Genomic DNA, 10,178 nt, shown 5'->3' on the forward strand with positions numbered 1-10,178 from the left:
TGATCAATGAAATAGATAAATTGTGATCAATAAATAATTTGCAAACCTACTGACCTTAACATAATTTGATGTTTTGTGATCATGAAATAAATTGTAACTTATAAAATTTGTGATTTATGATCAAAGAATAATATGTTACATATTAATTTGATATATTTGTAATCATGAAATAATTAGTGACCTATAAAATTTTTCATTATGATCGATAAATTATTTGTAAGCAATGAATTCGATAATTTGTGACCAAATTGTATAAAATTGTGATCTTATATTTAATTTATAAACTATATGTTTATTTAAATATTTCAAAACTAAAATTTTAAGTTTATTTAATTATTTCAAAACTAAAATTTTAAACCTTTTATCTTAGTTTTGAAATGAGTTATAGTTAAATTCTTGTTTAGGGTTGGACACGGTTCAGTTTGGTTCAGTTCAAATGAGAACCGATCGGACTCGAATTTGGGTATTTAGTAAGTTCTAACGAGAACCGTGAGTAAGTTTTTGGGTATTTAGTAAGTTTTAGGGCTAGACCATATACCCAAAATTTTGGGTATTTAGTAAGTTTTAGGGTTGGATATAGTTCGGTTCAATTTAGTTCTAATGAGAATCGAATCGGATTCGAAATTTTTGGGTATTTAATAAGTGAAACCATCAGGTCTAAATTTAATTATGGAACTGTTTGGATTCAGTTCTATTCGATTGGGTTCCCAGGATTCGTATTATAATTAAATTTTTTAATATTTACAAAGTTATATTAATTCAAATAATTATATGTTCAATCTTAACTCTTGCAAAATAACGTAGTTCAATCTTATATGTCTTTTACATTTATTTTTGCTGAGTTTTTCCTTCCTAACTAGTGATGGCAACGAGGCGGGTTTGGAGCGCTCCGCCCTACCCCACGCCCGGCAACGCCTTGCCTTAAACGGGGCGGGGAGGGGCGTGGCATGGCGTGGTCGAGGCAGTTTTTTCCCATGTTTACTTCCCCATTTAAATTTTTTTTTTATTTTTACACATTTTCAAAATTTCGAGTTATACTATTAAATTATAAAATACAAATTCAAAACAAATAATACTCAAATTAACATCAATATTCAAAGAAACACTCGAAAAGACAATATAAAAAAGAAAAATCATGGGGTGGGTTCATGCGAGGGCAGGTTTTTTTGCCCCATTCAGTCTGGAGCGGGATAAATTGTCATCTCTATTCTTAACAACTCAAGTTGTGAGCCCACTGGGTTACTGCTGCTGGATCACGTGGATGATTCTTGGGCCAATAACATTTGTTGGTCCTTTTGACACTTCATGTGGTTGTTGGGCTTTGGCCCAGATTCTAATTTGGTCTACTTTCTTTGAATTTTAGCTTTCCAATATTTCCCTTTTTCCATTTTTTGCCCAGCCTTTTCTTAGCCATTTTTCAAGGTTAGGGTTTATGATTTCCTATTAATTCTTCCCTGTTTAAATTTTTCTTCGCTGCGCTGGTCATGGAAGCAAGGCTGATCTTCCGGTGCCCTCTCTTTTCACGTTATGCTCTAAAATGAAAGCTGTGTAATTGCCAAGAAAGCGGATTTGGTTGCTCTGCGCTCGTTGCTTAATTAGAGTTTGATTTTATTTCGTTAATGATGAAATCTTCATCTGTGGCATGAAATTGCAGCAAATTAGAAGCACTTTCACCAAGTCACTGCTTAAGCTCAATTGCCTTCTGAAAGACCTCAATCACTCCCAAAAATACTGGGATGCGCTCCACCTCTTCCAACAAATCCATTCTACCTACCACTTGGAACCTGACCATTATACCTTATCGACTGCCCTCGCTGCCTGCAGCAACCTTCGTGATGTATATGTTGGTTCCCAAATCCATGGCCACGCCATCAAGTCCGGCTTCAATGAATTCCCTCATGTCTCAAATACTCTGCTTTCCCTTTATGCAAAGTCATGGGATATAGCGTTGGTCAAAATGGTTTTTGATGAAATACAAAGACCGGATATTTATTCGTGGACCACATTGTTATCCGCTTGTATGAAGCTTGGTGAATCGGAGTACGCTTTTTGGATGTTTGATAGAAGTCCGCAAGAAAATGTTGCAATTTGGAATGCGATAATAACTGGTTTCGCGGAAAATGGACTTGATGAGGTTGTATTTAATCTTTTCCAGAAAATGCATGTGTTGGGTGTAAAACATGATAATTATACTTTTGCTAGTGTTTTGAGTTTGTGTTCTTTAGAGATGTTGGATTCTGGAAGGCAAGTGCATTCATTGATTGTGAAGACTGGGTTTTTAGTAAGATCTTCAGTGATTAATGCTTTACTTACTATGTATTTTAACTGCAGAAGTATTACAGATGCATATGGAGTATTTGAGGAAACGAGAGGTGGACTGGGAGATGAAATAACTTACAATGCAATGATGGCTGGTCTATCAAGCATGGAAAGAGGTGACGACGTCTTGTTAATTTTCAAAGATATGCAAAATTCTGGTTGGAGACCAACAGAATTGACTTTTGTGAGTGTCATAAGTGTGTGTTTGTTGTCTAGAGTTGCTACTCAAGTACATGGCCAAGCTATTAAGATGGGTTTTGAAGACTTTACGTCTGTGAGTAATGCAGCAATAACCATGTATTCTAGCTGTGGGGACTTGAATGCAGCTCGCATGGTTTTCATGAGAATAAAAGAGAAGGATATTGTGTCATGGAATGCAATTATAACAAGCTATGCTCAAGAGAGTTTGAGTGAAGATGCAATCCTAGCGTACCTTCAGATGCAAAGGGACGACATTGAACCCGATGAGTTTACAATTGGAAGCTTATTAGCGAGCTCCAAGCTGCTAGTGGTTGTTGAGATGATTCAAGCTAGCGTAATAAAAAAAGCACTTAACTTGAAAATTGAAGTTTCAAATGCATTGCTTTCTGCCTTTTCTAATCTCGGGGAACTGAACCAAGCCAATAAACTGTTCCATGAAATGTCCCAAAGGAATTTGATCTCTTGGAATACATTAATTTCTGGGTTTCAATTAAACGGATTGCCTGTATGCGGTTTGCAGCAATTTTATGAATTGCTTCTATCGGGATTGAGGCCGAATGTTTACACCCTTTGCCATGCTTTGAGCATTTGTGCCAGCATTTCGGATCTACAGCATGGAAAACAGCTTCACGGATACATTCTCACATCTGGGTATTTTTCGCAAATTTCTCTGGGCAATGCACTCGTTACTCTGTATGCTAAGTGCGGAGCTTTGAGTTGGTCCTTGAAAGTTTTTCAGACAATGATTGAAAAAGATATAATATCTTGGAACTCAATAATATCTGCCCATGCACAGCATGGACGAGGCAAGGAAGCCATTGAATGCTTTGAGGCTATGCAAGATTCAGGTGGAATCATACCCGATAAAGCCACCTTTACTGCAGTTCTTTCAGCTTGCAGCCATTCAGGTTTAGTTGCTGATGGCATTAGGATATTCAGCTCAATGGTCCGTACTTATGGTATGGAACCTGAAGTACACCATTTTTCTTGTGTTATTGACCTGTTAAGTCGAGCTGGATTTTTGGATATATCGGAGAGACTAATTAACATTAAGGATATCAACATTGATCCCAGTGTCTGGTGGACGTTATTCAGTTCTTGTGTTGCTCATGGTAATCTAGAATTGGGAAGTATTGCTGCAAGATTTCTTTTAAATACTGAACATAATGAGCCAGCAGTTTATGTTCTCTTGTCAAATCTTTATGCTAACGCAGAGAAATGGGAAGAGTCGGCCGCTGTGAGGGAATTGATGAGGAGATATGGGGTGATGAAGCAACCCGGTAGCAGTTGGATCAGATCATAAAACTAATCACTTTGTTTCTGACGTAAATATAGACACGAGTGTATTCTAACATGTGTGAAGATGAACGTGGAAGATACAAATAATAACATATTTACATTGCAAGTCGGGCAAGTATACGACATCCCAATAAAGTATAAAGATGCAAAGAGCAACGTAATTTTACTGAAGACATACTAGATAAATACACAACATTGCTGGAGAATCTTACATGTTTAGACTCACTCACTCTTCTATTCGTATTTATACAACGTGCATCAACACATTCAAAATATGCCCACAAGGCTCAAATAATCAAAACAAGCTTCAAGCATTTCCTTGCATGATCGGAAGAGGCAAAAAAACACTTTGTATAGGGCTCCAGCATAAGTGTTAAGGGTAGGTGCCGCTGGCTGCAAAATAAAGCCATACCAGCTATAAAATCACTTCTGCTGAACCCACATATCAAAGACTAATTGCAAGTTTGGTAATGCTTTTGAGAGGCCGAAAGGAGTTTTTGAGATTTTAAAATTGCTTTTGGACCGTTAAGATTAATTTGATAAAGAATGCTTCATCTATTTAGAAGGGTGTGAATGTAGCTTCTTTTAAAAGCTCGTTTGAAAATGAAAATCCTTTTAGAATTTAGTCTTTAGACACTAGCTAAAGTAATTTTCTCAAAAAACTCTTATACAAGAAGAAGCAAAAGCTGATAGTAGAATAGGGAGCAGCTGGTATGCTTCTATTGGTCATTGTTCTAATATTTCCTTTATCAACAGCAGATATGAAGGCAACATGTGTTGGAACCTTTCCTCTGATGACAAGCTTTAGTAGAAATTAAAAAACCGGTTAACGTCCAAGGAAGAAAGAAAAAAAATCTCTATTTCATGCTTATGCTTTCGTGACTAAACGTTAAAGGTGCTTGTTGCCGCTAGTAATTAAGCGTCTTCCCCTACGCTAGGTTGCAGCGTGATCTCATCTCTCTAAATTATAACATTGATCGATCATAGATTGTGGATGGCGATATCAATTCTACTTTTACACACAAATAAGAAAAAGAGTGATATTGAAGGTTGAATCCCAACCTTAAGGGCTTTCACGGCGCCGCCCATGGAGCATCGTGAGGGAGGTAAATCGCGAGATGTGCCCCAACAGGTTAGGGAACAAGAGCTTGTCTGTACACTGGTGAGATTGAGACTATCTCACTCCTATTCTATGCACTACTGGGTTATGCCTCAGGAACAGAAAAAGAGTGATATTACAAGTATATTAGGGTGTCCATCCCCTCATATGGGAGGTGGGGGGGGATCCACTTCGAATAATTATAACATTGATCGACCATGGATTGGGGACGACGATATCAATTCTACTTCTACGCACAAATAAGAAAAAGAGTGATATTATGCGTACATTTCGGTGTCCATCCTCTCATATGGAGGGTGACCCACTTCGAAAAAATATAATTTATTCGAAATGGATCCCCCTCCATATGAGGGGGTGGACATCATTATAGACATCACATTATATACAACTAGCATATTCTTACAAAAAAATCCAAAGCCTAAAATAGTTCTACTTGAAGAAAATGAGACATTAAGCTTCTGTTTGATAATCATTATTTGAAAAGTCATTTTCCTACATATTCATTTTCAATCACACATCCATACAATAAAATATTTTGTACATAAATCGAAATTTTTTCTCCACTTTATAATCACGTATTCTCCTAAAAATCACTATTTAAAACATTATTTTGACCAAATAATGACATTCGAACAGGGCTAAATGAGAACTTTTATAGCATATTTGATTAGGTGGGTAGGACCATCCTAAAATTGATTTATGAATGAATTTCTGATCTATTGAAAAAAAATTTAAGCCTTGTTTAATTTCAATTATTTTCAAAATATATTTCTCTCTCATTTCTTTTCAATAACATATTAATAAAATAATATTATAAACGAACCCAAAATTTTTCCTTAATTTTTTAACCACATTCTCCATTAATCGACTATTCCAAAATGCGAGCCAAAAAAGGGACTCAAACAATCCCTAAGTTATTGAAGAATAATGATTATTTAGCAGTTTAGCTTCTTCATTTCATTGATATTTATAGCAAAAATGGAAAAAGGATGTCTGTTTTTGCCATTCTTAGAAGTTGTTAAATTTTAGTACCATGTTTGCCATCTATTTTTTAAAATTCATTTTCAATTAGACATTATCCTAATAAAATAATTTAGAATGTCAATCTATAACTTTTATTATTATTATTATTATTATTATTATTATTATTATTTTTTTTATTTACCTTACCTTCTTGAGTTAATTGTTCCAATGGTCATTGAACTTAGATCCATATCTTTAATTGGCCACTAAAATTTAAAATGTCGAATTTTGATCACTGAACTTAGGTCCATGTTTTCAACTGTTCATTGAAGTTTAAAATATCGAGTTTTGGCCATTGAACTTTGAAAAATATCGAGTTTTGGCCAATAAATTTAAGTCCATATCTTCAATTTCTCATTGAAATTTAAAATATCGAGTTTTAACCACTGAACTTTGAAAAATATTGTACATTTCTCATTGAATCTTGAAAAATATTATACATCACTCATTAAACTATGAAAAATGCTATACATTACTCACTGTGAACTCGATATTTTTCAAAATTCAACAGTTTTGCTAATGAGTAACGTACGATATATTCCAAATTTTAATGGTCAAAACTCAATATTTTAAACTTTAGCGAGCAATTTAATACATGAATTTAAGCTCATTGAGCAATCGAAGATATTTATCTAAGTTTAGTAACCAAAGTCCCACATTTTAAACTTCAGAATGAAAAATATGAACTTCAGTGACGGACCTATGAACGTTGGAACAATTAACGTTACCCTCTTCAAAAAAATTACTTTTCATAGATATAATCAGAAGTTAGGGATTGGACTGCCAAAATACAATGTTCAGGATCCATTTTTACTTTAAAATAAATTTTCTTTGGGTTTAATTTTTTGGCGCTTTGAAAAGGATATCCGAGAAAAATTACAAATGGCAGGTACTACGTATGCTCATCAAATTTTCAGTTGTTTTTTGATTAGATTTTATTATGTTTCTGTTTTATGCTTTATTTTGTTTATACCAATTAGTATTTTTTCCAAACCGAAAAGGAGGACAATCGGAGAGAGAGGAGAAGGTGTCATTGGAACTTACTGATGAAATCCTTCAGAGCATGGAAGTCGGGATGACCTTTCGAGATTATGTTTGTACTCCTTTCTTGTTCAATGGTTAGTTTTATTGGATAATGAAATTAAATATGGGGAAATTGACTGTGATTTTCCATTTATTTTGTTATATTCAGCTCGTTCTCTGCAAAATAGTGTTAATTGTTCAGTTGATCTTTTAACTTTTTAGCATAGGAGGAGTAATCAGTTGTTCATGAGGTTTGAGGCTTGCAGTACTTTCAGTTTAATTTCACATTATGGAGACTATGGTTTTATATTGTTATCATCATTTGATCTACCCTTGTCAATTTAGTTAGGACGGCTCTGCTTTCAGTAAACGATGCATTTTTTTTAGATTGTAGGAAAAAAAAATGCATTTGTAGTGTACACTTTATTCTTCTATTAACTTGGTATACAGTATGCATATAAATAATCAGAGCACGGGAAAGCTTCCGATTCGATAAGATTAAGAAAGGGATCATAAGAGAAACCAGGGTAATGTAAAAACTGACGAGATTAGAAAATCAATAGGTGATTGCCGTCTGGCTATCTAGTATTTTAAATTCTAACTTAACATTCACTGTGCTGACCGAGGATAATACCCAGTCAACGTTCTAGAACCACTGTATATGTTTAAGCATAGTGTTGGTGCTCTTAATAATAAGTAATCTTTAGTTTATAATCTCCAGAAATCTAAAAATTTGGAAGAAATGCTGCTTTTTTCCTGGAATCAATATATTTAGTGTTCAACTATTCAAATACCCAGAGAAATATCTTTTATGGTTTTAGGTATATTATATACTAATTGAAAGTTTGTTCATACATTGTGTATACTTGATGCAGATCTGTGGATACTTGATATCACATTTATTATTGTTACTTCACAACCGTTGTACATTTTGTGGTAATTAAGGTGTCCAATCTCTTAAAGGCAAAGCCCAAAATTTTCATGGGCAATCATTCGACTTCTTGCCAAAAGTTGAGTTGCGGTTGACTTTTCAAATGTATATTAGGAATTTAATATATACTAAATAAACAACAATAATTTTGTTCCGAATTACTCCTCATTTCTATTTGGAGTATGATGGTATACATAAAGCATCAAATCTGCTATTTGCAAGGATTGCAATGCAAATTAGAAGATATGCATGAGTCCTTTCTGCTGAAACAAATGGGACTACAGTGTTCTTTTATGCTACAAATTGTAGAATTATTTTGCCATTGACCGTGTGTGAAACATTATAGATACTGTCTTAATTGAAAATTTTCAATTTCCTGCAAATTTTAAGAGGTGATATTATGTGTGTGAATTGTGTTACTTACTATGATAGTTGGGTTCTCAGGGTAAATGGGCCATAAAGGGTCTTTGGTAGGGATTAAAACTAGATTTTTTAATAGATTGTGATAGAAGTTTTTAAAATGTGTGGTTGAAAAGTTGTGGAACCCATGAAAGATGTGTTTAATATTAATTGTTTGACTTTGGCTTAGATTACAATCAGATTGAAATCTGAACCAAACAAGCTGATTGCTTTTGATGTCTCTTATGTTGTGGTTATTGTCACTTGTCTCTTGATATTATATACAATTGGTCCAAAGGGTCAAGCTACTACTGTGTTGCTTTTCATGGAGGATAAACCGTGTGAATCTTAGGACAAGCTACTAACGTGTTTGCATGGAGGATATACTGTGTGAATTTATCAGCCGTTATCATATACTGACATTATTTCCTTCTCCAGAATGGTAGAATTAGTTTGATGGATTTCCATAAGTCATCAAATTATTTGGTAACTGCTGGTGACGATGAATCAATTCGCCTGTACGACGTAGCCAATGCAACGTAATCATCTTCTTTTTGACTTTCGTGTAAAGCTCAAATTTATTGGAAATCTTTTTTTACCTAACTTAAATTATGTTGCTGATACTTGTCAATTTTTAATATTTTTCAGACTTAAGAAAAGTTTTGTATCATGAGAGCTTAACTATCAAAGTAAAAGCTAAAAAAAATGTATATTCATTTGTTCATTTGTGGACAGTTCTTCAATTTAGGTGATTTCTTTAACTTTTTCCAATAACTTTCGAGTTCGAGTTCTCTCAAATTTGAAGCTATAAATCATTAGTTAAATTATAAACTGTCAGTCCATGACTGTCCAAATTTTCCAAATTTTTGAATTTTTGCAATTTTTACACCTTGGAATTTGTTTTGTTGAGGATTTGTATATGGTCTACTATTTTTTGGGGCTATGGTACTCGACTTAAAATCATCTTTCTGTAGGCGTTATATATTCTTGCACCAAATTAAAATATTTACTTCAAAAATCCTCACTGAGTTCATATTAATTGAACTCAATTCTTTTTTCTTTCCTCTTCTAAATTTTGTTCACCTAAAAAAGCTAAAAAAAGGTCGTACACCTTGCGTCCATAAGTAAAAGATCAATCAAAACTAAATTTTATTGTGGCCAGAAATCCCTGGGCTATTCCTGCAATCACTCTTTTCTATTCTGAGTTAATGGAGCTAACGGTTATTTAAATTCTTATGTATCCAAAGAGAGTGTGTCTGAGATCCAGCTGTAGTCCAGAATTGAGTAACCTAGGATAGCCATTTAGACTCTTCCCGTCTTTTATTTCAAAAATTGGACTATATAATTTTTATAGTATGGTTAGTCATGTATCTAGAAGAGCTTCTGTTCATGCCAAAGCAATAATGTGCTAAGGGAAATGGAAGGACTTGTATTTGGAAATGACTATTCTGTTACTAAATATTCAACACGGAAATAAAAAGGTGGCTTCTTTTTCACTTACACATACATAAAAGTGGACTTCTCATCCTTTTTTCTTTTAAATAATTGCTGCTGCATCAAGATGATATTTTTCTGTGTCAAAAATGGCCAACAGTGGCTCAGTTATATTTTGTCTCGATTAATTATAGAATTTTAACAACTTTTCATATTTTTTGTTTTGTTATATGTGCTAAAAGAGCTCACTCAATGCTTTCAGATGTCTGAAGACAATAAATAGCAAAAAATATGGGGTTGATCTGGTTAGCTTCACTTCTCATCCATTGACTGTTGTTTACTCCTCAAAGAATGGCTGGGACGGTATGTATGTAACTATATTATATTTCAGAATTAAAAAAAAAAAAAAAAAAAAAAAAGAAAATTTAT

At 33.9% G+C, this 10,178-nt stretch overlaps 1 protein-coding gene across 1 annotated transcript; it reads left to right on the plus strand.

Moving 5' to 3' along the window:
- Nucleotides 1–1,993: 1,993 nt before the first annotated feature.
- On the plus strand, nt 1,994–3,925 carry LOC111408991 (pentatricopeptide repeat-containing protein At3g49740-like). Its single transcript, XM_023038872.1, has 2 exons — nt 1,994–2,134; nt 2,332–3,925. The coding sequence occupies exons 1-2, from the start codon at nt 2,121–2,123 to the stop codon at nt 3,821–3,823; spliced, it is 1,506 nt and encodes a 501-aa protein (XP_022894640.1). The 5' UTR covers nt 1,994–2,120; the 3' UTR covers nt 3,824–3,925.
- Nucleotides 3,926–10,178: the final 6,253 nt, after the last annotated feature.

Source organism: Olea europaea, chromosome 14 (genome assembly GCF_002742605.1).
Source record: "Olea europaea var. sylvestris chromosome 14, O_europaea_v1, whole genome shotgun sequence".
Taxonomy (NCBI): domain Eukaryota; kingdom Viridiplantae; phylum Streptophyta; class Magnoliopsida; order Lamiales; family Oleaceae; genus Olea; species Olea europaea.